The 27,406-nt window shown below is 39.2% G+C and overlaps 1 protein-coding gene across 2 annotated transcripts; it reads right to left on the bottom strand.

The window, feature by feature from the left end:
* ildr2 (immunoglobulin-like domain containing receptor 2) lies at positions 1-27,406 on the bottom strand. Of its 2 annotated transcripts, XM_060928708.1 has the most exons (9): positions 27,291-27,406; positions 24,769-25,098; positions 23,372-23,491; positions 5,130-5,186; positions 4,454-4,600; positions 4,198-4,356; positions 1,903-2,101; positions 1,161-1,809; positions 1-544 (listed from the first exon to the last, which is right to left on the bottom strand). In XM_060928708.1, exons 1-9 carry the CDS (start codon positions 27,334-27,336, stop codon positions 509-511), a joined length of 1,743 nt encoding a protein of 580 aa, XP_060784691.1. In that variant the 5' UTR covers positions 27,337-27,406; the 3' UTR covers positions 1-508. The 2 variants fall into 2 exon arrangements, with proteins under 2 accessions (XP_060784691.1, XP_060784692.1); XM_060928709.1 differs by lacking the exon at positions 5,130-5,186.

The following is a 27,406-nucleotide window of genomic DNA, read 5'->3' as shown; positions in this document are numbered from 1 at the left end:
TATCAAAACTCAGTCCATACTTCCCATGCAGAAGAACTGAAATGCAAACTTAATCTCTAGTGCAAACATATAAAACATCAATAATAATAATAATAATAATAATAATAATCAAAAAGGTACAAAAATACAGTACTTAACATCAAGACTTTTAAAATAAATGAAAACAAGGTTTTATGAGGTCTTTTCAGTCTACAGGGTTTTGTGTAGTTGAGAGACGATTCACTACCCATTTGTTTTCCTAGTAAGAGCTGTATGAGTCCTGATAGGTTCAAAAAAATATGAGTAACATGATGGCTTTAAATGCACTGACAGAAGCATGCATTCATGAATGAAAAACATATACATTTTTCTGCACACAAACACAATGCACACAGGTCTCTTCACGACTAATTCCAAGCTCCAGTGTCATTATTTCTCTGATTTACATGGTATGTATTCATGCTGCCTTGTGCATTTCAATAGTACGATGCAAGTCCAGTGTGATCAGCACTGTGGATACTCAAGGGCTTCAGACAACGAGGGAGTCTCTGCTTAGATGAGTGGTCTGTTAAAAACACCAAGAGCCACATAAACAAGTTAGCTTGCTTAGTTAGGATGAGGCTCTGCAGATGATAGCAAGCACAAGCTCCAGGACAAAGCCCTGTTAGTGATACACAGTATGATACCTATATAAAATTATAAAACAGAGACCTAAAACCCTAAGCATCTAATACTAACAATGCAATTCACAAAGCATTTCTTGTAAACAGAAGCTCTGAAAATATAAGCTCTGTTATGTAAGACCATACTACAGTATAGCTTTTCTTAGTTCTTAGACAAAGCACATATCTGCCGAATAAACATTTCATATTGGCAGTCAGTGTGAAACATTGGCAGTCAGAAACATCCTGTTTCTGAGGCACTTCTTTAAATAATTATTCTAGGGACTATTTAGATCTCGTTCCTGAAACAATTAATAGACACCAGATGAATGCTGAAATCCTAAAGGTGTCTAATTCTCTGCATGTTTCTTCACATCTGTGGTTTTTAATTCCTTTTCCTTTGCTATTTAAGTGCACCTGAAATCACTTGTCGTGCCATCTTTGTCACATTTTGTAGTTTTGAGTTCTCGGGGTGAAAATTTAGGTGGCATCATAGCAGGACCCCTACAGATAACTCACCAGTTTTCTGGGTCTGTTCCTTTCCTCCCTGAGCTCCTGCAGAGTGTGGGACGTGCTTTGATTAGGGCGAGTGTAAGAGAATGGCCTTATGGCTGGCTCCATGGTCCGACAGCGCTCTTGTTCCACAGGTTCCTCAGTCCGGCAGCGATCTACCTCACAGTATGGGGGCAAGGATTCATCCTCCTCCGGTCGGTTGCTTGATCTGCTGTAGTAACAGTCACTGCTCTTCTTGGAGCTCTTTGATGGCGTGTCACTGTCCTCATCAACTCGCCCACCACATTCTCCCTGCCCCCTTGTCTTACGTTCCAGCACGGACGTCAAGTAGGCGTCATTGTATGACTTTCTACGAGTAGCATACTGTTCGCTGTTGGTGTAATGTCTCCTTGGTGGGGACAAATGGGGGCTATGGCGCCGCCAGTTGGTATCATCGTCATCATCATCATCCTGGAAACCACGTGGCCTGTGCTGATTTGGACACCTCAGTTCTATGTCAAAATCTTGCTCGGGGTCACGGAGATCATGAAAGTCACCCCTCCGTCCAACTCGGTGCCCGTAGTTCCTTGCAAATTCCTCCAGTTCATCTAGAGACCCTGTGCGACCCCGTGTGCCAAAGGCCTTCCTGGGCAGGTGCTCTGAGCGGCAGCTCCACCTGCAAAAAGAAGCACACTAGAATTATCATACACAGCTCAAATCTTGACAAAGGACATAAACACAAGCACAAATACACATATGAAACTTATACCGGCTATCATGCTGTTCTTCACTGCGACTGCTTTGATAGTGTGTGGGCCGGAGTCTCTGAGCTGTGGAAGCTGTGTGGATCTGTGGCTCATTGCTGCGATCACTAATTGGTGGCAGAGCTTTCTTTTGCACTTGCCTATAGGTGTGCCTGAAGTCCACATCACCATCATGCAAGGAGCTTAACTCTGATACACTGCCAGCTGTTGACAACAAAAGATTATTATGAAGACACACAAATATCATAAACTATTGTCAGCAAATTGCAATAGAAATTCTATTTTCATTAAACAGTTTCTAATGTACTGTACAGTAAATTTGCAAAAGACAGTTGCAAGAAAAAGCCATTGATAAACAACACACCAATATATATATATATTTTTTTCTTTTTCTCTACGCGCTATTTGCACTGTTATTGGAGTTGCTTTTAATCTCATTGTACATGGGTATAGTGACAATAAAGGCATTCTATTCTATTTTAATGAGAGCTAAAGTTCTATCTGGGTTAAGAATGAATGGGAGATAGAACTAAGGTCACATAATGTACAGTAGATATATGGGTAAAAATGTGCAAGCTACACATTTGTGCAACTTCCATATAAGCTTGATGATGGTGATGGAAATGTAGGAGACCCCAGATTTCCAATGATAAAAACCTCTCACTCACACTTGCTCTTTCACACACAAACACAAAGATGGCTGAAAAACACGACTGCATATCGGCTTACATGGGTGACCTGTCCACTTGGCTGTATGGAACTTTGCCAGGTCCCTCTCTATGGAGTACAAAACTTTTATTGCATCCTTAAACTGCATATTCTGGGCCAATTTCGTGTTTTTTTTATATGAAAGTATGTTCATTTACACACTCATCCAGAAGGGTAATTTTGCACAAGGCCATCTGTCTACAGGAGAAAAAAATAAAATAACAAAACGCGTCTGGAAAAATCCCAAGGGAGTCTGGAGCCAGATTCATGACGTTATCTGCAGAAGCGCCAGCAGGCTGCGAGAGCTTTGCACGGTTTCAGTGCACAGCCTGTGTAGACCAAGCGTTCCCATTTCTCTCTCATTTTCCGGTCTTTTGGAAAACGATGAGTACTAATCCCATCAAGATTGGTGTTGCTACACCCTCCTACGATACATCTGTTAACCATTTTAATAATTACGCGATAACGTTGAAGAAATTTGCAGAAAACCACCAGGTCGTTTTCTCATAAACAAACCAGCGCTGACGTAGGATTCAGAGGGAGGTGTCCCGCAGATGACGTCACGAAAATCAATGTTTGCCGGGAAATTCAAATGCCAGTATTTTTCAGAGGTGGACCAATTCGCCTCAAATGGCTTGATTTCAACTGAATTTTTCTGGTATTGTGCAAAGTAAAAAAAATTGCAGAGAATGCAGAATGTTACAGATATTTGACCAAAGTTTAATATAAAATAGGAGAATTACGTTGATCTTGCTCCTGAATTTACCCATGATATGCACTTTAACCTGACTGGCCTGGAGACAACAGTGGTTTGCTCTTATTCCTTAATTACCATCAGTGTCACATAAATTCATACCATATGAACCCTTTCCTGAATTAATTTGATACCTTACACCATTCCCACACCTCTAACATCTCACTGACTTTTCTACAAGTTTTGTTCTGTTCTACTACTTTAATCCTGCTTGCTGGTATCTTTTCATTTTCACCGTTTATATATCCATTTTATGTATTTTCCTCTGTGTAAAGCACTTTTAATTGCTTTTGTGAACAAAATGTTCTATATTAATAAACTCACCTTGCCGTGAGTCACTTAAAGAAATAATCAGGTATAAAAAGGTAACAATTTTCCACTTATCTCAAATGTTATCAGGGTAATCAGCCAAGACACATATGGTATTCAATGTTTGTGTTGTTTGTTTTTGTACTGAGTTACGAGGCTAACCAATAATTATAAGGTTCTATCTGACTATCCACAGAAATATTATAAACTTTATTTACAGGCCATTGAATATATGTGAGATGTCTTACAGCAAAATATTGCTTAACAGTATAAAAACAGAAAGCTGAAATGTATGTTTATTTGTAAACTGCCTGTACTCTAACATTCGTATCAGTCAATCAGCTAATGTTTTTTAGGATGAATGAAATCAAATTGGAGTAACATATCGGAATATGAAATAGAAAACTGGATACAACACGGAATTTAATGATCTTAAACAATGTGAACTTCAATTTCTTCAACTTTGTCATTTTGATGTTTCTTATTACGTGTGTACAGAGAGTCAAAACATGTGTTGAACTTCACTGACCTCTAGCTGTATTGTTCTCCAAAGACGGGGGGACTGCAAGCACTTTCAGTTCAATCAGAGAAGGTGCTGCTTGAGGAACCATGGGAACACCATAGTATGGTGGATATATGGCAATCTGAGGAGGTTGTCCAGCCTTAGCTATTTTACCTGCTTCATACACTGAAAAATATATTAGAAAATATTGAGCATTAAAAATTACAGCAGTGGAAACATAAAGATATGTGCCATATGAATAGGGGTGTGGTTGAGTACTCACAGTGCTTTGGACAACAGCATGCATCAGGGCAGCAGCAGCAACGTACATAACAGCAGCATGAGTGGGGGCAGCACTGACACCAGCATACTCCAAGCACCACCAGAAGCAGAATGCTACCCAAGACTACAGATCCCACAAACACCCACTCTGTAACATACAGAAAGAAAGAGAGACAGAAGAATGTCCATAACTACTCAGACTCACACTAAGCATTCAATCCTGTAGGAAGTTTCAATCTAAGCAATCTAAACTCTAAAGGCAAAACCAGTGCAGATTATTCAGACTGTGTGCTGTCTCTTGCAGCCCCTGTTATCTCTGAACTCAGTCTGTATCTGGACTAATGATGTATTTCCTCTGGACATGAGCAAAACTTTCAGCCTTCAGCACAAATCACATACTGATGAAGAACTCTGGGTTTTGTAACTGACTAACTTACATGTAACGTGGAGTGTTTGAATCAGATGATGAATCCGATCAATCAGTCAGATTAAGGATAGTTCACTATAAGTTGATTGAGCATGCGACCTAATGCAAGGTTAATTGAAGAGCTAGAAAGAAGAGTAGGTAGGATAAGGTGAAAACACTGTTTTAATGCAACCATTGCCGGAGAGAACAGGAAGAAGAGTTTTGATGCAGAAGTACAGGCAGGCAACAGAGAGCAACAAAGCCACCCTACCTGGCATAATCTCCAGCTCAAACTCAGGCAGAACATCATTCGGTACACCTGTCTTACCTGCAGAGATGAGAGGAGCACAGGTGAGCGGCAGCTGAAAGGTTAAATGTCTGGGCAAGAGGCTAAGATACAAGCGAGGCATGTGATTGAAGAAAGGGTTTGTAAAGATCAGAGACTTCTAATCATCCAGAAATCATCCAAAAAACATGCAGAAATGGGGCTTAAGGTTTTTTTTTTTTATTTAACTACTTACAGTCATATAAAGCATGCAAAATCTGTTAATCTCAAACAAGAATGGAAGTGTGTGAACAGGAACCAAAGGCAAGTAAATAGGAATACAGAGAAAATGAATGATGTTTGCTTGTGGCATTTAATGCAGGTATTTAAGCAGAGCAAGACAGTCAGGTGAACAAAGTATGCTTTATAATGCCCTTTTGGAACCTCATGTGTGTAATGTGGTCATGTGATAGGGGTTAGACGCACACTCCTCTCTGGCAAGGTAGCTAATTATAGCAAGGTGCAATATTACTGCTACATTACAGTTCAGACATCACATGCATGAGTGACAGCAGGGAAACGGCACAGCACATGCCTGTCTCACATGACAAGTATGTTAGAAATCTACAACTTAAATTCTTGTGTTAACTTATCACACAAAACATATATTACATAAAACAATTTCCATGATGATGGTAATGTTCCATTTTTATTGGATTTTATATATCTAGAACAGTCTCTTCTAGGGCTTTCATACTGTGCATGACATGCATGAAAAACATGGAATGATCCGTAAACCTTTCTTAGCTGATTGTTATCATTAATTACAATAAGCACAGGACTGCAGTAAGAGTAAACACAATTTACTTAATGATATACATAAACACCTAGCAGAGATAAGAAGCAATGCTGAAATGGTTAAACAGACAAAATATACAACTTCATAAAGATCTTAAGAAGTTTGGAACAACTATTTACATAGACAACTGGTATGTGTAACTAATGCAACTTCGTTTAAAAGGTCAAACTGATGTTAGGATACATGGATTAGTAGGACTGCACGTTAACGTGGATTTCCTAAAGAGTTTGTTGATTTCTTCCCATCTCCCAAAAACATGCCAGTAGGTGGATTGGCTAAAACCATCCCTTGCTGTGAATGCGTGTGTGCATGTTGCACTGAAATGGACTGGTGTCCCATCCATGGTGTATCCCCACCTTGCACCCAGTGTTCCCACGATAGGATCTGGATCCACTGTGACCCTGACCAGGATAAGCTGTTACTAAAAGTGTGTGTGAGTAAGGACTTGTATTATTATTCTAGATACTGCTTTTCTGTGTATATGATAATCTAAATACACTGTTCAGGGCTCGAAATTCATATATTTTTTTCACCGGCCAGCCGGACTAGTTACCTTCCAAAGTAACTAGCCAAACAGAAAATCAACTAGCCAAAATTTGTTCATGTATGAATTTTACTTCTGTCAAAAATAATACAAAAAAGAGAGTAGTTGCCATTGTTTATGACTAATGTGCATTTATTTCAAGACCCGAGTATTTTGATACTGTTGTTATATACATAAATGAGAACAACACAGAGCACCATAATATAATCCAAAAAAAAAAATGCCAGATGACTGACCCCTTACTAGTTCTTTTAGGAACCAATTCTTCCGCTTCCATTTTTAATTTGTCGCTGAAATTGACTGAGCTTACACGGTAGCCTAAGCAACATCAGCGATTGCACGAACTGAGTCAGCGCTGTAAACAGTGTTGCCAGATACTGCTGACGTTTTCCAGCCCAAAATATGTTCAAAACCCGCCAAAATGCACTTAAAACCGCCCAAGATGTAAAATGTACTTGATGCCTATCTTGTAAAGTAAAAATATGCAGCTAAAGACCAGTATACTATTTGTAAATCGAACAACAATGCAAACAACTTCTAAATGGCAACATGAGACTGTCAGTGCTGGAGGTGAAAAATCTGCTGTCTGGTACTCGGCTATGTATGGTTGAATCAGATTATAACTTTGCAATCACCTGCTGTGTCCTGAATCCTACATGCACCAGTAGGTGACGCACACGCATAATATCATGTAGGCTATGTTAGGCTACGATGCATATCTAACATCTGCATTGCTGAGGTCATCTTACTCCAAGAACTTATATACTCAGTATTCTCGTACAAATCTACAAAAGAACTCATTTTCCCGTGTTGGTGTTAGGGTATGGAACCAGATTCCAACTTCAATAAGATCTTCATCTAAATTGTTGTTCAAGAAAAAAGTCAGACATCACCTTTTTTCCGATTTAAGTAGATATGGATATGATGTTGACATCTCCAAACTCTTTCTTTCTACATAACTTTATTTCTATATATAATTAAGAGCTATATATATATTTATTTATCTTAGTTTTAACTTTAAATATTATTTAATACCATGCATGAATTGTTATTATCAGTATGACAAGTATACCTCTCTGTCTCTCTCTGTATATTTTTTTTCAATGTTATTGAATGATATATTGCTGTAATTTATATCGAATAACAAGTATTGTCTCCTCTTTTTCTTTTTGTTACCAAATAGTTGTTAATTTGTCAAGTATGTTTTATTATCTTTTTCATACATATTTAAGTATTATATTAATTCATATAAAATATTTTTTTCTTTGTAAACATGAGTCTGCCTTGATTAGCAGTGCGCTATTCAGACCCTCCAGGATTTCGCGATGTTGCGATTTGCAACATCAACGCAAATTCAACCAATCCCCACGAATTCAGGGCGGTGTTGCAATTATAGATAGTTTTCACATGACGTCACAGAGTCGGGGATTCCCTAGTGGCGGCCATCTTGCGGGTCAAGCTTACCGTACGGGTGACTGAGCACACATTGTAACGCGCGAGTACAAAGTCTTCAAAAGAATCCAAGCAGGCTATTTAAAGCTAGCAATGGTGCACACCTGTTGTATTCATGGCTGTCGTAATAGGTCAGATGATGAAGTCAAGCGGCGCTTTTATGGAATTCCCACTGTACGGGAGCACGAAGGCGAGCAAACAAAGAAACTCAGCATACAAAGGAGAAATCTATGGCTTGCGAGAATCAACTGCAAGGATTATCAGCCTTCCAAACAGGGCAAAATCTGCTCCGATCATTTTATAAGTGGTAATTTGTTTAAATAAACAATCGTGTTTAAGTTTGTTTTTGGAAACCAAAACATCATGTGAACAATCTCTGGAGAATGCCTAACTGGAACCACTGAGTGTACGTTTACATTGTAATGTACACTTAATATCGCTCGTTTGTCACGTTTCTATTTGAAACTTGTCACTTCACTCACGCAAGGGTCATTTTTGAAAAACATTTTAGGTCTATTCTGTATGATTTGATTTGTGTTTGGGATGCAAACAACACGCCTTTTGGCGGATGCCGCCTGAATCGCGCAGATCCGATTTTTTTTTAGGGGGGGCGTTGGAGTGTCTGATTATAATTTCAAAGTAAATTCTGTATTAAAATTACTAAATAAGCAAATCCGTTACAGTCCATGAAACAGGAAGTATAAGGATGAGAAAAAAACAGTTTAAATCAGAAAGCTGCGCACATTTGCGCAGCCCGAGCGGTGTGCAGGACTGCGCAAATGTGCACAGCTTTCCGATTTAAACTGTTTTTTTTCTCATCCTTATACTTCCTGTTTCATGGACTGTAACGGATTTGCTTATTTAGTAATTTTAATACAGAATTTACTTTGAAATTATAATCAGACACTCCAACGCCCCCCCTAAAAAAAAAAAAAATCGGATCTGCGCGATTCAGCCGTGAAAAAGGCGGCATCCGACAAAAGGCGCGCTGTGAATATATAAAGTTGTATATATCAGACAGCCTTTAAAGTTTGATTAAGTCAGTTTCAGGCTTTGGAGCAGGCTTTGGCAGCCCTGCATAGTCACTTGAAAATGCATCTTTGTCCACTTCGTAGGGGTCAATTCCCCCAATCAAGGCCAGTTTGGCTGCATACCGTTGTCGTGAGATGTCGTCTAATGTATCTATATACTTCTGTTTGCTTGATTTTACCGACATTGATCTTTATTTTAGAAAACTGACTATATAACTTCATAAATTCGTCCGAGATAACGTAGCCGGTAATGGCGATGGTCCGTTTTGTTTGCCCCACAAGATGGCGGCTGGAGGGCGTTCCCCGGAATGCCGTGACGTCAGTGAAAACTATCTATATCCAATCACCGCAACTTTCCCGCAAATTTGACCAATCGTTGGCGTCGTCTTGAGGTGACGTCGACAAACTACCTTCCGCCTTACTTCCAGTGTTGCCAGATTGGGCGGTTTCAAGTTCATTTTGGCAGGTTTTCAACATATTTTGGGATGGAAAACATCAGCAGTATCTGGCAACACTGCTTACTTCCATGTTTCCGTTCAAGAGAAGCAGCATGTGCGAGTCAGTGTTTATGTAGGCTTAAATTCTGTTACTGAAAGTGTGTTATGTTTACAGTGAAGGACTGTGTGCACTTTACATTATTTTTTTTTTTTACTTAATGCAAGAAATTAATGGATGCCAACATTTTTGCCAAAATGGTATTTTATTTTCCATTGTTTAGGCAGCTTCAGCATCATACTGTGAGATTCTGTTCAAATTGTTGTTTTTTTCTTCTATGAAGCCTGAGCCATTTATTTTATTAGTTTATAATTATTGTTTAATTTAGTCTTCAGGAGAAACTGCCTGCACACAGTACTAGTATTAATAGTTTTTTTTTCCTTAAATGAAAGCTGAGGCATTTATATTATATTTTAAGGTAACTTCATGTTGTGCTGTGAGGTTCTATGCACTTTAACTTTTGAACCAATAGGTGCATTTGGATAAGTAAAGCCTATTTTTCTGCATTTTTGTAGTCCTGGTAATCTTTTGTATTGGTAAAGTTGTTTATAGGACCATTTCTCAATGTCTTTGTTCTTTTAATCAATAGTTTTTCAGTAATAACTTTAATATTTAACATATCACTCAATTTTAATCACAAAAAGAGAAAATCGCAACAATTTCTCGCAACTTTCACTTCCTCCCGCAATGTAATCGCAACAAAAACCTAAAAAACACCACAATTTTCATCGCAATTTTTTGGAAAAACGCCCCGCAACATCAGACATTTTAGCCCGCAACAGTCACAAAAAAAGGGAAATCCTGGGGGGACTGACTATTTGCAGACTCGTGTAGTCCATTATATGTTTATATGTAATTGAAATAAAAGATTGAGATTGAGATTTTTATTTGTCTTTGTGGCAGCAGGGGCGTGGTCAAGCGCCGGTCTGTGACAGGAGGGCGGAGTCAAGGAAGGTAAGTGGCAGAATCACTACACCTAACGGCAATTAACCTGTGTTTGTGTGTCTCCCCAGTGACCGCGCCCTATTTAAGGAGAAAGAGCGAGAGCAGAGGGAGCTCTCTCCACAACCAGATGACTGGAATGTGTGTGCGTGCGTGGATGACAGAGAAAGATATTTCCACTGAAAAGTGAAAATAAAAGAGTTTTGCGAACTCAGTCTCTGTCCTGCTGTCCTCTGTGCTCCACCCACACCTAGTGAACGTTACAGTCTTTTATTTATTTATCTTTTTATTTATCCTGTTTGTTTTATTAATTTTATAGGCCTAATTATTCTGCTTAATTTATTTTTGTCTACATCCATGTATTTTCTTCATCTGTTATCCTGATTTTTGTGGATTTGTTAGATTGTACCTGTTTTATATACTTCAATAAAAAAAAGTTAAGCTATGATGCATGGCTGAATGTAACATGAGAAGAGAAAATGGAGAATGGATTGCGTCATTCTTATTTACGAGTTTATGAGTTCAGTTTCTGCACTACATTACACACATTCATATTAGTCTTACAGTTACATCGACATTTTTTTGTTTAAATAATATTTACTGAGATTAATGTTTATTGTTAATGATTAATTTAGGCCAATGCTCTGTGTCGTGTGATGCCCACGATCTCTGATTGGCTCACAGAAGTGTTTATAATGGATTGGATTGGATGTAGACTAGTGGACATAGAAAGTACATAAAATGTGCTGCATCAAAGTCCTTCTAAGGCTATAGAAGTGTCTCTGGCTGCATTCTCACACAGAACGTTGGTGCGAAATATTTATAAACATCTGATAAAAACCCGCTGAACTAACGTCAAACCCGCCCAATTTTTGTCAACCAGCCCAAGCCATTTTTTGCCCGCAAAGTAGAATTCAAAACCGCCCAATCTGGCAACACTGGCTGTAAACCGAAACTAGGAAATCTTCCCGCAAGTTCCTTTCAGTACCTGGATGTCGCCCGGGATTGGTTGGCGAGTGTGTGACGTTATTGTTTTTTTTTTTACCCTTAGGCAGCCTCTCACGTTACTGCCTGAGGGACAGGGAGAAAACCACCGGAAAAGGTTTTAAACAAATGCAACAACCACGAAACAAATGCAAGTCGGCAGATGACCATAAAATACTCGATAGTTACGATATAATAATTTTATGTATCTCACACAGAATTTTCAGAGATATATCGAGTATATTCGATATATCGCACAGCCCTAGTCTGAATCTTCACTTCATATATATATTTTTTATTTTCAACTAGCCAGCCGGGCTGCCTAGTGACAGGAATTAATGACAAATTAAGTCGCCTCGGGCGACCGGACCACCGCGAATGTCGAGCCCTGCTGTTGGATAAGAGCATACCTAATAAACTGTTCTCTCTCTCTCGTGAATGTGTACACCTTCTGCCTGATGTGATGCCAGTGCCTGATGCTGACACAATTCTACTGCTGTGGCTCCTCTTGGCCTCCAGATTTACATGATTCATCCTGATACTACTAGTGCATCTCAAAAAATTAGAATACCATGAAAAAGTTCCTTTTTTTTCATAATTTAATTCAAAAAGGTAAACTTTAATATATTCTATATTCATTACATGTAAAGTGAAATATTTAAAGCCTTTTTTGTTTTCATTTTGATGATTATGGCTCATGAAAATCAGAAATCCAGTATCTCAAATTATTAGAATATTCCCTAAGATCAATCAAAAAAAGGATTTACAATACAGAAATGTCCAACTTCTGAAAAGTATATTCATTTATACACTCAATACTTGGTTGGGGCTCCTTTACCATGAATTACTGTATCAATGCGGTGTGGCATGGAGGTGATCAGTCTGTGGCACTGCTGAGGTGTTACTGAAGCCCAGGTTGCTTTGATAGTGGCCTTCAGCGTATCTGTATTTTTGGGTCAGGTGTTTCTCATCTTCCTCTTGACAATACCCCATAGATTCTCTCTGGGGTTCAGGTCAGGCAAGTTGGCTGGCCAATCAAACACAGTAATATCATGGTCAGCCAGTGCCGTATTAAGCCAATGCGGTGCCCCTGGGCACTATACCTCAAGTGCCCCCCACCACCACCACCCTGCGTGCACTAGGGGTGGGTATTGCCAAGGACCTCACGATACGATACGCATCACGATACTTGAGTCACGATACGATACGATATTGCGATATATTGCGATATTCTACATAGTTCACTGAAAAATGTAAACTGCATTATGCATCTTAAAATCCGAGTTGTATGTACATCAGATGATAGTGATAATTCATGGGACAAACTGAGTCAAAACAATGTAATTCAAATTATCCATGCCATTTTATTGTAACTATACAAGCGCAAGTTACAACATATTTGCAGGAACAACACACTGTCTGGAACACATTGAAAAGTGCAGTGTGCATCTTAAGTCTCCCTGAGCACAATTATGAAACAAAGTGCAGTGTGGGTCAGTGTCCACACACTGAAACTGAACTGAAACCTCAGTGAATCATGTTTCTTCTGAACTTTGAGTAAATACTCAAAATAAAATGCAGTGTCTTGCACACACTAAAATTGAAAATGCAAAATAAAGTGCAGCTTCTTGCCTTTGGCCTTAAATGACAAAATTAAGTTCACAGTTACAGTAAGTCACACATCACTGAAGTAGACGGGAGGACTTTGGCGCTGTCCAGTGTAGTTTGCTTCGGGTCGGGTTTCGGTGGCTCCGGCTGAGCTAATATGTCGGGGCAGTGTCGTGCTAAGCAAGTTCGCAAGTTTGTTGTGTTACCTGAATATCTAATTGGAGCAAAACAGGTTTTGCAAAGTGTGTACTCTTTGTCCAGCTCAGTTTTTTTTCTCCTTTCCTTTGGAACCCAAAGTGCCTCCAAACATCTGCCTTAAAGTTCGGCGGCGTCTCTAGGTTTACGTTAACAGTCATGCTTGCTTGTTTTTTTTCCTCACTGCAACCACCGGGAAAAAAAGAGAAGACGAAGAGTGCCTTGCAGTGAGGTAGCGGCACAACGACACCTTGTGGAGCGGAGGTGCGGAAGTCGTACTGGATTTACAACCCGTCTGAAACATGATTTATTATTTGAAAAAATATCGATATTCAAATTTTGAGTATCGATATTGAATCGGAAGACAAAGTATCGCGATATATCGCCATATTGATATTTTTGCCCACCCCTAGCGCGCACGCGTTCAGTAACCTCCTGCACACACTCACAAACCTTGCCCTTTGCTGTCAAAAATAGTAGCATATACATAAACAATAGTACACATAAACAAGGTCATTCTTCCTCATTGAAAATTTATTAAGTAGGCTACATCAGCCCATCAAATTCACTGAAAACAACCAACGATATGCATGTAGGCATATTGAAATGTCTTATTCAAAAATGAGCAGCATATATTTGTATGTCTCAATAAAAACCTTCAAAGCATCCATACTCTATTCTATCCATATTAAAATGTCTCAATTCAAAATGTGTATCAATTCAAACAGCATCAGCAATTTAAACAGCATCCATCTATATACAATACAGCATATTCAAATGTGTCAATTCAAAATGTGTATCAATTAAAATAGCATCGATCTAGGCAACATATTCAAATGTCTCAATTCGAAATATAAATTCAAATAACATCCAGTACGGGCCCCTCCCCGGGGTCTCCCTCGCTCCCATCTTCCTCAAGGGGATCCTCGTCGTCGCCGACCCCTCAGCTAACACTGGCTGTGGTTGTAGCATCTCCCCGGCTAGTGCTAGCAGGGCCATCTCCCTCACTACCATCGCTGATTTCACTAGCTTCGGCTTCAGCGCTGGTAGTGACAGCAGTTGTCGATGTTTTTATAAAAAAAACGATCTAACACTGGAACATTTTTAATTGCAGCTACACGCCTGGAGTCTCTTTTTTTTATTTTCTCTTCGCACAACCACTCAATTGATGTCTGTCCATTTTTCATTTCTACCGCGGTTTTTAAAAAATTGATACATTTCACCGTAGGTGGACTGGCTCAACTGACAGGTTGAGGAAAGGGGGGTTAATGGTCACATAGGCCACTCTTGCTCAGAATTATGATTATTGTTGTTGTTCTTATGAAATTAGTGTTCATAATGAATTATATATGACTATTTAACAATGTCAAGTGTATAACCATTTTAAGTGTACAAACATTCATGAAAAATATTTTTAAAGTTTCTATCACGTGGTGCCCCCCCACTGGCTGCGAGTGGTTAGTGCCCCTGGGCACTGTGCCGCAGGCCCATATAGTTAATCCGGCCTTGTGGTCAGCAAACCATTTGGTAGTAGTTTTGGCACTGTGGGTAGGTGCTAAGTCCTGCTGGAAAAGGAAATCAGCATCTCCAAAAAGCTCGTCAGCAGATGGAAGCATGAAGTGCTCTAAAATCTCCTGGTAGATGGCTGTGTTTACTTTGGACTTGATAAAATACAGTGGACCAACACCAGCAGATTACATGGCACCCCAAATCATCACAGACTGGAAACTTCACACTGGGCTTCAAACACCTTGGAATCTGTGCCTCTCCACTCTTCCTCCAGACTCTAGAACTGTGATTTCCAAATTAAATGCAAAATGTACTTTCATCTGAAAAGAGGACTTTGGACCACTAAGCAACAGTCCATTTCTTTCTCTCCTTAGCCCAGATAAGACACTTCTGACATTGTCTCTGGCTCAGGAGTAGCTTGATATTAAGAATGCGAAAGTTGTATCCCCTTTCTTGAAGATGTCTGTTCGTGATGGGTCTTGATACACTGACACCAGCCTCAGTCCACTCCTTGTGAAACTCTCCCAAGTTCTTGAATCAACTTTTCTTGACAATCCTCTCAAGACTGCGGCCATCCCTGTTGCTTGTGCACCTTTTCCAGCCACCCTTTTCAGCAATGACCTTTTGTGGCTTACCCTCCTTGTGGAGGGCATCAGTGATCATCTTCTAGACAACAGTCAAGTCAGCAGTCTTCCCCATGATTGTGGTTGTGTGTACTGAACTAGACCGAGAGATACACTGTGTTCATACTGTTTTACTCAAACTCGAAATGAAATATTCTAATATTTTGAGATTTTTTTAATGTTTTTGTACTGTATGCCATACTGATTAAAATTAAAATAGAAAAATGCTTGAAACATTTTAGTTTATGTGTAATGAGTCTATAATATATAACATTTTCACTTTCTTAAATAACTGATGGAAAATATTGAACTTTTTCGCAATATTCTAATTTTTTGAGATGCACTAGTATTTCTGCTTGGAGCTTTTGCACTTGTGACTCACTTTCCGCTGTTATGGACAGTCCCACATCAACACCCAAAAGACAGTTTGTGCACAAGTCTTATGCTTTCTTCACTGGATAATCTCACTTGGATACTGTTGTACAACCCCAAATCAGAAAAAGTTGGGATGGTACAGAAAATGCAAAATAAAGCAGTGATTTCCAAATTCTAAACACAAGATATTTCATTTTTTGTCTGGTCAACTTCATTTAATTGGATATGCATCCATTTCTGCATTTCAGGCCTGCAACACATTCTAAAAAAAGTTGGGACGGGACAATATAGGACTAGTAATGAGGTAAAACAATAAGGACTTGTCTTTAGGTGCAAAGCTGGGCCGAGGATCTCCAGCTTGTCAACAAATGCGTGAGAAAATTACTGAAGTGCTTAAAAACAAATGTACCTCAAAAAAGACATGGATATAGGAACATAAGGACACAGGAAGGGATTTGGATATTTCACTCTCTATGGTACATAATATCATTAAATTATTTAAGGAATCTGGAGGAATTTTGGTGCATAAAGGGCAAGCGCACAAGCCTAAGCTGAACACCCATGATCTCTGATCCCTCAGACGACCCTGCATCAAGAACCGTCATTCAACTATAGCTGATATAACCACATGGGCTCAGGACTTATGTTGCCAAATATGGATGTTCCCAGAGTTACATCCACAAATGCCAGTTAAAACTTTACTGTGCAAAAAGGCAGCCTTATGTTAATTGTGTCCAGAAATGCTGTCAACTTTTCTGGGCTTTCAGACATCTGGGATGGACCATCACACAGTGGAAACATGTACTGTAGTCAGACGCATCAGTATTCCAGGTCTGTTTTGTAAGAAATGGACATCTTGTGCTCTGGACCAAAGACAAAAGGACCATCCAGACTGTTACCAGCCACAACTCCAAAAGGCAGGATTTGTCATGGTTTGGGGTTGTGTCAATGCCCTTGGCAAAGGGAACTTACACTTCTGTAAGTGTGGAGGAATGTATGCTGCCTTCAAGACAACATATTTTCCAGGGATATTTCAACAAGACAATACAAAACCACATTCTGTACACATTACAAAAGGCATGACTATGGAAGAAGAGGGTGTCTGTTCCCTCTGTCCCCAATAGAGAATGTGTGGTGAATTTTGAAACCAAAAAAAATATGACAACGACTACCCCATACTGATGCACAATTTATGACCTGTTTGCAGGAAGAATGGGACAAAATAACACCTGAAGTGCTTCATTACTTGGTGTCTTCAGTCCTTAAACATCTTTTAAGTGTTGTGAGAAGGAATGGCAACATTACAAAGTGGTAAATGCTTTACAGTCCCAACTTTTTTTGAAACGTGTTGCAAGAATCAAAATTTAAATAAATGTTTATTTTGAAAACAAAAAAAAATCATGAGGTAAAACATCAAACGATGTGCTACTGTATTGTTTTGAAGGAAATACAGGTCAAAGACTATTCACTGTTTTCAGTTTTGATTTCAATTTCAACATACCATCCCAACTTTTTCTGATTTGGGGTTGTACCAAAGAACTGCTGCTGTAATCATAAATAGTATGATGCTCATACGAAACATTCTTTCAACACACTTTGTATTATATAATTTATATTATATATCATAGGAAAGTAAGAAACTAGGAAATTGGGAAAGTAGTGATTATACTGTATCACCTAGAAGGGGCTAGGCTGCCATTCGAATTGGGTTTCTTCCTCATGTCATCGAAGGTAGTTTTTCCTTGTTGCTGTTGACTCTGGCAAGCTCATTAAGCATCTAGATCTACATCTGGATTTCTATAAAGCTGCTTTGTGACAATGTCTATTGTTAAATATGCTATACCAATAAAAGTCAATTGAATTTAATTAAATGTAATCTACAACTTCAGTCATACCCCTTTTCCACTAAATCAGTTCCAGGGCTGGTGCTGGTTCACAACTCGTTCAACTTGCGAGCCAGCTGAGAACCAGTTTGCTTTTCCATAGCTCGGGGTGCTAAAGGGAGCCACGTCATTACGTCGCTGTATACATCAGTTACATCGCTGCGTTTGCATAAACCTTGGCGCGAACATCGAAGCAACAACACGGAAAAGAAGAAGCAGCAACAACAACAATAATGGATGACTTCGCGTTTGTACAGCTGCTGCTTCTCGTCGCTTAAAAATGGCGACCTTTCGCGGTCTTGCTATTGTTGTCAGTCTTAACAACTCCCCCCCCCCCCCCCCCCCCCCCACACACACACACACACACACACACACACACACTGACATAAGCGGTTCTTTCCTCTGGCCCAGCAAAGAGTTGGTGCTAGCCTGGAACCGTTTTTTCTGGCCTCAGAGCCAGTTCTTTGTCAGTGGAAACAGAAAACCCGGTTCCAAACTAAGCACTGGCCCCGAACCAGCCCTGGAACTGCTTTGGTGGAAAAGGGGCATGAGTGCATGTAGTGCTACTGGCATGTACATTAGTTTAACTTAGTTTTATCCAATTCTGTTTACTCATCCACCAATCCAATTATTTCAAGTACATTAACCAAGAAGATGAGAGCAGCACCAATAGCAGTTCTTTCCACAGAAGCACACAGTACCGATTAGGGGAGACTAATTATCCATTCTGACTCATCACCTATCAGTCAAAAAAGGGGTCGAGGGTACACCATTGCCACAGTAACAATGTAGGCTTTGTTTGGAGGTAGGAAGTGTCCTGACTCACTGTCCAATCAGCATCTAGGCATGGCATTTCTTCAAACCTACTGCTTGAGAAAGCGTTGTATATACAGTTTAATTTATACTAAGTACATTTTCAAAATGGGAACATTTGCAAGTTTAAAGTCTATTCCCACACCTTTACCTATTCAAAGTATTCAGTCTCAGAAAATAAATTTGGGGGAATATACACAGGAGAAGGGTGGTACAGTGGTGTAGTGGTTAGCGCTGTCGCCTCACAAGAAGAAGGTCCTGGGTTCGAGCCCAGCAGCCGACGAGGGCCTTTCTGTGTGGAGTTTGCATGTTCTCCCCATGTCTGCATGGGTTTCCTCCGGGTGCTCCGGTTTCCCCCACAGTCCAAAGAGAGCTTAATTAGCTACTCTAAATTGCCTATAGGTATGAATATCTGTGTTCAGCCTGTTGGACTGACTGCGCTGAGTTAGCACAGCTACAAAACATTAACGGAGCACTCAGGCAATATGCTTTCTCCTACCCTGGCACCATCATAAAACACACGCAGAACAGTAATTTGTGAGTCAGAGAAAGGCAACAGAGACAAAGAGGAACAAACTGAAACTGAAGGGAAACAGTGAGGAATGAGTAGGACATTAGCCACAGTAAGTCTAAAATGAACACAACACAGATAAGAATGAAGGAGTGTCAGGTTCAAAGTTGCATTCTCTGGAATACCACGTTGCAAATAACTTTAATTCAGACCGGTCTTTTATCCCAGGAGTTCATTAATGTTTTTACAATCAGGGATCCCCTTAACTGTGTGTGTGTGTATATATATATATATATATATATATATATGAGAGAGAGAGAGAGAGTCTACCTCACCAGTACAGATTTATTGATGAAAATAATCCAACTATATAAATGATTAATTCAATCATCTCATCTCATCTCATTATCTCTAGCCGCTTTATCCTGTTCTACAGGGTCGCAGGCAAGCTGGAGCCTATCCCAGCTGACTACGGGCGAAAGGCGGGGTACACCCTGGACAAGTCGCCAGGTCATCACAGGGCTGACACATAGACACAGACAACCATTCACACTCACATTCACACCTACGGTCAATTTTAGAGTCACCAGTTAACCTAACCTGCGTGTCTTTGGACTGTGGGGGAAACCGGAGCACCCGGAGGAAACCCACGCGGACACGGGGAGAACATGCAAACTCCACACAGAAAGGCCCTCGCCGGCCCCGGGGCTCGAACCCAGGACCTTCTTGCTGTGAGGCGACAGCGCTAACCACTACACCACCGTGCCGCCACTAATTCAATCATTATCTCATTATTTAAATTTGTACATTGTTTAGCCTATTTATTCAGGCTGCAGAGCTTTTATTTCCTCGAAGAGAAGACATTTTTAATTAAATTTGTCATTACACTTAAGTTGACATTATTTATAGGCCTAGTTGTTTTTTATAGTTATTGAGGTGTGGATTAAATCCATTCACATTCATTCAAATGACCATTAATAGGCCAAATAACTATAAGAGCACAATAATAAATATAAGTTTCATAATAGTGGGCTGTGATTTCCACCACTGAAACAATATTAAATCATCAGGGATCCGCTGTGTTTCCTTCACAGACCTTTCTTTTAGAAACATGGCTTTAGCCTCAGTAAATGGTCTTTGGATGCTCTCAGTGGCCACAGTAGACTCAGTGCATTCAGCAGGTACTCTATGTAGTACTCTTTTTAGCTGTAACTGTTTCTCTCTGTCATCTCTTTCTTCGTTTGCCAATAAGCAAGAGGTTGTGACATGCCTTGCGTCTGAAAAAGGCAACGGGTTAAGAGTGGCTTATAATGCTCATGGCAATAAATTACATATATGTTGTCTAGCAAGGGAGACTGGACCTTGCTTTATTCAGCAAACAGAAATGTAATCGCTGAAGTCACATAGCGCCAAAAAATTCAAGGGATCCCTGCAGCTTTTATTCTTTTTGCACATGGACCTGTACTTTACATGCGAGTGACCTTAGAGGAGACAAATGAACAAAGGAGCCTCTTATTAAGCAACAGATCCCTGTTGAGAGGCATGCGCCATTCAGCCGTTACCATGGAAGCCCTTGTAAGAACACTTAGGAATGCAAACCCTGGTGTAAGCAAGCAGTTTTCATTGAACACTCATCCAGACACAACAAACACACATCACCAAAGTACACAAGCAGCTTTCTGCTTACAAGCATAGCTTGTAAGCAGACTTTACTTTACTAAAATAGGCCATTTTAGTAAAGTGTTATACAACTTGGAAGGGAACCAACAAAGGTACAATGGATCTAAGTGCATAAAAATAATATAAAACTGTAATAAGTAGTAATAACTTGATTGTCATCGCTCATGGAAACTACCATATATACACCAAGTTATAACTATGAGGGCCCTCCAGCTTGTGAAATGTTCCTTTTTAATGGATTCAATTGGTACACATAACCAACCAAATGAGACAGCTGAAGTATCGATGCAATGTTAACTTGCATATTGCTGATTAATATTTACAATACAATTATAATAACAATCTTTCACAATTTAACAATTTCATAGCGAAAATCTGTGCACTACTTTCAAAATAAGAAAAGCGTACCACAAATGTTTTCTGCAAGGACACAGATTATGCACAAGACCTCAATCTCAAAACCCATTTCAAGACTATAACATAAAATAAAACATCGTCACATATTAACCACAACTGTGTTACATTCAGAACTGGAGACTTAGGCCCTGTCCACACGGCAACGGATTCAGGTGACTCCGATACAATTGCTTATCGTTTAGGCCTGGCGTCCACACGGCACCGGCGTTTTGGGTGCCCAAAACGCAATCTTTTTGAGAACGGGTTCCAGAGTGGAAAGATCTGGCAACGTTGCCGTTGTGAAGTCGTCTGGATGAGTAGAACGGATTTGTTTATGATGACATCACAACCACATGACTGTGAGTGCTTCACGCCGGGTAGAAGTGTAACGAATATCACCAGGAAAAAGCCTTACAGAGCACTAGTGAGAGTGAAACACGAGCTCGGATATTATTATTATTATTATTATTATTATTATGTTCAGTGTTAGTTCACAGTAGTAATGCAAGAAGCAGAATAGTGACAGTAATAGTGAAGCAAAAACATGCAATTGTACAAACACTGCAGCTCTACAGCAAAATATTCATTTATGAAATGGTCTGATTCTTAACACCAGTAGTGCCAATGATCTTCTCATTGCGATGCGATGCGAGTTGTCAACAAATCCTATAACTTGGTTCATGAAACGCGCTTACAAAATATTTTCACTGTGAATATTTATTGTGTAATGGTGCAATCCCGCCAGCAAAAATAGGAAAAAAAAGGAGCGATCTCACCTCTTCAGATGTTGATTTAAGTCTGACAATACATTCCTCAAAAAGGGCGTAGAGGAGCAAATTAATCCAATTTATTCCGGACCATTAAAGACGCCGCCTTCCGCGTAGAATCATACGTCATCCTCGCCGCCATATTGGATAGGTCAAAGCGGAGAATAAAGATTCATGTGCTGCCTTTAACTGTACCAACAGGTTTACCGTCCAAACGAGATCACATGGGATTACCTTTTACAGGTGAGAAACAAATTAATCCATCAACGTGTAGTATTCAATTTATTCCGGACCATTAAAGACGCCGCCTTCCGCGTAGAATCATACATCATCCTCGCCGCCATATTGGAGAGGTCAAAGCGGAGAATAAAGATTAGCTGCGTTTAACTGTACCAACAGGTTTGCCGTCCAAACGAGATCACATGGGATTACCTTTCACAGGTGAGACTGGAAAAATACTTTTCATTGTATTTGGTCATTATAATGTAATTTTACAAACAGGATTTTCCTGACTTTGTGGCTAATATGAAGTCTCGCGCATTATGTGCATGCGTCCTTACTTCTTTTATTGTTCTGGTGTCTCCGAAGGGACCGTCTTACAGCGCCCCTAGAGGTGTGGCATGTGTATTGCATCGTTTTCAGCAAGCGTTGCGTTGCCATATGGACCTGATATTTTACTGATTGTTGCCCATTTGGACGCGATATATTTTTAAAAACATCTCGTTGCCGTTGTCGTGTGGATGTAGCCTTAGGAATGTTTTGTTCCCAAAGGTCATCATAGCTGTTATGTTGCTCACTTAGTCAAGCATCACTGCTTATCACAATTAACTCACAATTACTCACTAAGTTAGATCAATTAGACATACTGATTATGTCAGTTTGAAATAAAAAAAAAAGTTAAAACGCCAATTAAAAAAAAAAGCAGATGATTATGTATTTCCCACAATGGTAATATAGACTAAGACCACTGTACAAACATTGTACATTTTGATCAACTGCCAATTCTCGCCCACCAGCCCACTCTAACTATACAACAGTTACCAACCTGGGAGGGTGGAGGTTTTTAGGGTATTTCCTCTGAGATATGTTAAACCAGCTAACCAGATCTTTTCAGAACTGTGCTCATGCTGCATCACAGGGCAGAGTAATACGCTGGGAGGAAATGTGCTGAATCAAGGCTACGTAAGGAATAAAAGTGGGGTGGTACAATACCCGTTATAACCCAAAAATTGATAATTTTTCAATAATAGAACTTCATGAGGTGTTTTATTCCTCTTATACCACAGTAAAATGGCAACACTAACAATTATTTTATTTAGCAAAGAACAAAATGTCATACATTTATTCCAGTCATTGTTACATTTAATGTTATGGAACATCTGTAAAACAAGTAAGTTGTTACTATAGAAACAACAATGTATTAGAACACCAATTCTGATTCAAATCGGAGTACGAGACCAATCAGATTCAAGAATTCAACAGCTCTGTGGTATAACATCAAATATCCACTATTTTAATACCGTAGCTCTTTTTAAATGTGCATTAGCGGTTCTAGTCTGTGTTGTGAAGGATATGACTCACCCAGCACCAGCAGCTCCACCTGGCCTTCATGCCTGCCCTCCACATCATGACCACTGGCCACTTTACATAAGTACACACCACTATCACCCCACTGTAGCTCTCCAATACGCAGGTCCGCTTCTGAAGAATGAGCATTTTGTTAAAACGTAATCACTCACTAGACAAATTAACAGCTTTAAGATGTTCTTAAAGCATCTTAAAAGTTTACGAAATGCTACGCTTCAGTGCATTTACTTATAACTTTAAGATTTCTTATAGTATAACTTTAAGTGACTTTCCATGACTTCTTAAAGATTACAAAATGCTTTTAAAAAGAATGTTTAGGATATCACTTAAAGTTACTAAATTTAACATTTAAATGTACTTAAAGTCACTCCTACTTTTAAGAATACCAATAAAGGGTATTACTACTATATTTAATGAATTTAAAAAGTGCAGTAAACATACTTAAATACACTACTAAATTTAAGGTTGCCTTAAGGTTTACATTAAATGCAATTAAATTCACATGTTCACCTAGTAACTAGTCCTAAGGCAAACCTTTATACACAAGTTTAGATATCTGTTTCAAAATTGTAAAACAAAAATGATCAGACTTTCTAGTGTCAAGATTGTCAAAGAACAAAACAAAACACACACACTACTCATGATTTATGCATAATGTATAAAATGTGCAATCCTGTGCTTTGCTGCTAAATAAAGGGGATAATAATACTTTGTTTAGTAAAGGCATGGGGGAGTGTGTTTGTTTTTGATAAGGAGTGATGTGGGGTGTTTTGTGAGGAACAGAAGAGCTGAAAGTATTCCTCATTGAGGCCAGAGCCTGACCATTGTATAGTCCAGAGAAAAATTGTGCCCTATTTAGGGAACAGGAAAAGTAGAACACAATTGCCAGCATTTCCTGTAAAGACAGATTACACAAACACAACCCCAATCACCAAGACAAATACACTGTATGTTTTGAGATTATATTTCCACTGAAACTAGTGTAGGATTAAATGTGATTAAACAAAATCATCACATTTCAGCTAATGGTGTGCGATTCTATCTAAAATCTATCTAAAATTTATCTGCCCCAAACATGCTTTTGAATTTAAATCAAAACACCTCAAGCTGGTTGGTTCCCCTTTCATGCAGCATCTGAAACAATCCAGATGATGTCACTGATTAGTCATTAACCAGGCTAGCTCCCTCCTTTTAAGTCATCACATTTAGTATTGCCCTAATAATTACATCCTGTGTGGGACCAATTCAGAATTGCTGTTTTATGCTTATCCAAATTAAACCTCTACCGGAGTACTATACAGGCATCTTTATCTGGCATTGTGCATATATTGTCTTATATTAAATGAACAGATACATCAAATGGCCATTTGACCAAGATTAGGATACATTACTGTTGATAATGGAGATATCTCTGCCTTTATATTGTTTAGCCAGCTTCAAGGATTCTCCTTGCTTGGAGGCCACGATTTGGACAGTACGACTTTTATCGGAGCATTCCAAGTGGCTATTGGCCCCCGGCTTCGAGCTATAGGCTCCCAGAGTCTCAGAGAAGGTAAATGACTCTCTGGTTCGGTCTGTACAGTAAGACTTATACCACCACTGCACCACAGGGGGATTGATGGAGTGGGTGTTGTACTGGCACTGCAGCACCACAGAGGAAAACAGCATGGCAAACTTCTTATCATCCTTTACCGTCACATGAAGACAGTAGCAAGTCAACCCTGGAAAAAAACAGAGAGGAGAGGATCAGATGATTTGACACTATCCATGAATTTGGATGGAATTCAACAGAATGATTCAATAGAATGGTAAAAGACAGCTTACTGCCTTGAATTAAGGAAACGAACACAGTATGGTTGAATCTAACTTCATTCAAGAGAATAACTTCTGAATATCCAGTATATTTAGAAGGTACTATAAGCATTGCAGATTATATTTTCGGCAACTCTCATGTTATAAATCCTATAACGGCTTTAACTCTGAAAATGAGTACTTTTGATATTTGATTATGTTCCAATCTGTGTACATTCACTGGCTAGTATTAAATTAAAACAAAGACATGAACATGGCTTTTGCCTTCATTCTGAGCAAAATCCTCTCTCAGCTTTAAAAAAAAAAAAAAGACACACACACAAAAAAAAAACCAAACAGAACAAATAGAAAATGATAACCTGAAAACACAAACACCTAAAAACATCTGGACCTAGTCATCCACTGTGTGTGTGTGTCTGTCCATGAAAGACTGTACTTGTATTTGTTCAGCTGCGTGGGAGATTACCAAATAGCAAGCTGGACAGAATCAAAAGAAGGAGGACCTGCTTAGTGTGTGTGTGTGTGTGTGTGTGTTTTTGTTTGTTTGTGGCTGTGTAATTAAGTAAAATTCCTGACTGTGTGTGTGTGTGTGTGTGTAGGGGGGCAAATGAGGTAGGTTTTTTTTTTTTGTCAATTTAGAGAGGTCACGGTCTGCTGTTCATCTAGTGTGGTGGTGCTGTTGAGATCTAAAAATTCCTAAACAAGAGGAAATAACAGGAGGACTCTGGGCAAGGCACTCAGACGCTGCATAACTCTGGAGCCACATTTCACAATTCAAAAAGGTGAACCCTGTTTTAAGATCTGTTTAGAACAGACCTGTTTGAGACCTGTTTCCACTTGAGGTCTATATAATAAATGGTAAAAACCCCACTTGACCATGATCAGACTAAAGCTGACCACCGATGTAGCCTCCATTTTCTGAGTCTCCTAGCCAGGGCAGTAAAGACTGTCTCTTTCTCCTTTTGTTGTCAGCCTGATTCATTGTTCGTCATTATGGAGAACCCCCACCCAATAAGACCCAGCACAAGGTGGTGGTGGTGGTGGAGGGGTTGGTGTTAAAACCCACCAATAAGATAAATCCACTAACCCGGTCAATCGTGAATGCCCAATTAAATAAAAGGAATTTGAAAAGAACCATTACAAGGAATTATATTTTAGTACAGGAAGAGCTTAACTTGCTTTAACCTGTGCAACAAACTATTTTTCACAGTAGTAAAAAAAGAAAAAAAATTGTTTAAAACTTTCAAAAAACTGCATTACTGTAAAGCACTAATATTCTTTTTATAATCTGACCATTCTACAGGGTGGGCCATAAGTTTCCATACATGGGGAAATGAACATGTTTATTTTCATTTTTCAGATAATCTTGAAGCATGCATTTGTCACAAGAAGAGCAATTTGAAATCATACTGATGGCCAGATCTCAAACAATGTCAACCATGTGGAACATATTTTATGAATAAAATCTTTTTTTTTTAATTTATTAGTATTTTTTAATCAAGTTTAACTTGCCTTATATATGCAAAATTATGGCAGATCCTGTATTGAAATCAACAAAGTAGGTCAAAGTGAGATTTTCCATCCTTATGAAAGCAAGGGCAAGTAATGGATTTATTAAGAGACACAGGAAATAGAATCAGACTTTAACCACTTCTGAGACAGATCTGATACAATGTAGGCTCATTCCTGTGGTCTCTCAGCCTGAAGGAGGCATTCATCTTCTGCCACAATTCCTCACTGAAGAACATTCACTTTTGGGTCAGCAAAAATAAATAAATAAATAAATAAATAAATAAATAAATGCCTGCTTTTGAAATGTGCACACAGAGACACACAAGGCAAGCTATACTGTTTGGAAAACACACCAGACCTAGCAGACCTGCATTTTTGGATTTTTAAATCTTTATTAGCTCACTCTTTTTTTTCTTTTTTTTTTAATCAGTGTCTCCCTTTCCAGTGTAATCCAGGGTGCATCTCATACAATCAGTGAGGAGCATAAACACGTGGAAAACAGACAGTAAAGCTGAACTGTGGGATCAACCTGTTGCACACTTCTCAGGTTTTACACCTTCTTCTGCAAATAATAGTTTGAAAGACTTACGTGAAATAAGTACAACGGACATCCAATGACTCGATATAAATCTCATTGTCCAATTTAAAGCAAATAAATGTACAGGTATCTGGTCTTCTTGTTTCCTCAGACCCTTGTTCCAGCCT

Source organism: Neoarius graeffei, chromosome 9 (genome assembly GCF_027579695.1).
Source record: "Neoarius graeffei isolate fNeoGra1 chromosome 9, fNeoGra1.pri, whole genome shotgun sequence".
In the NCBI taxonomy this organism is placed as follows: Eukaryota; Metazoa; Chordata; class Actinopteri; order Siluriformes; family Ariidae; genus Neoarius; species Neoarius graeffei.
The sequence above is the reverse complement of the archived record's forward strand: the minus strand, read 5'-3'. Positions and strand labels throughout refer to the sequence as shown.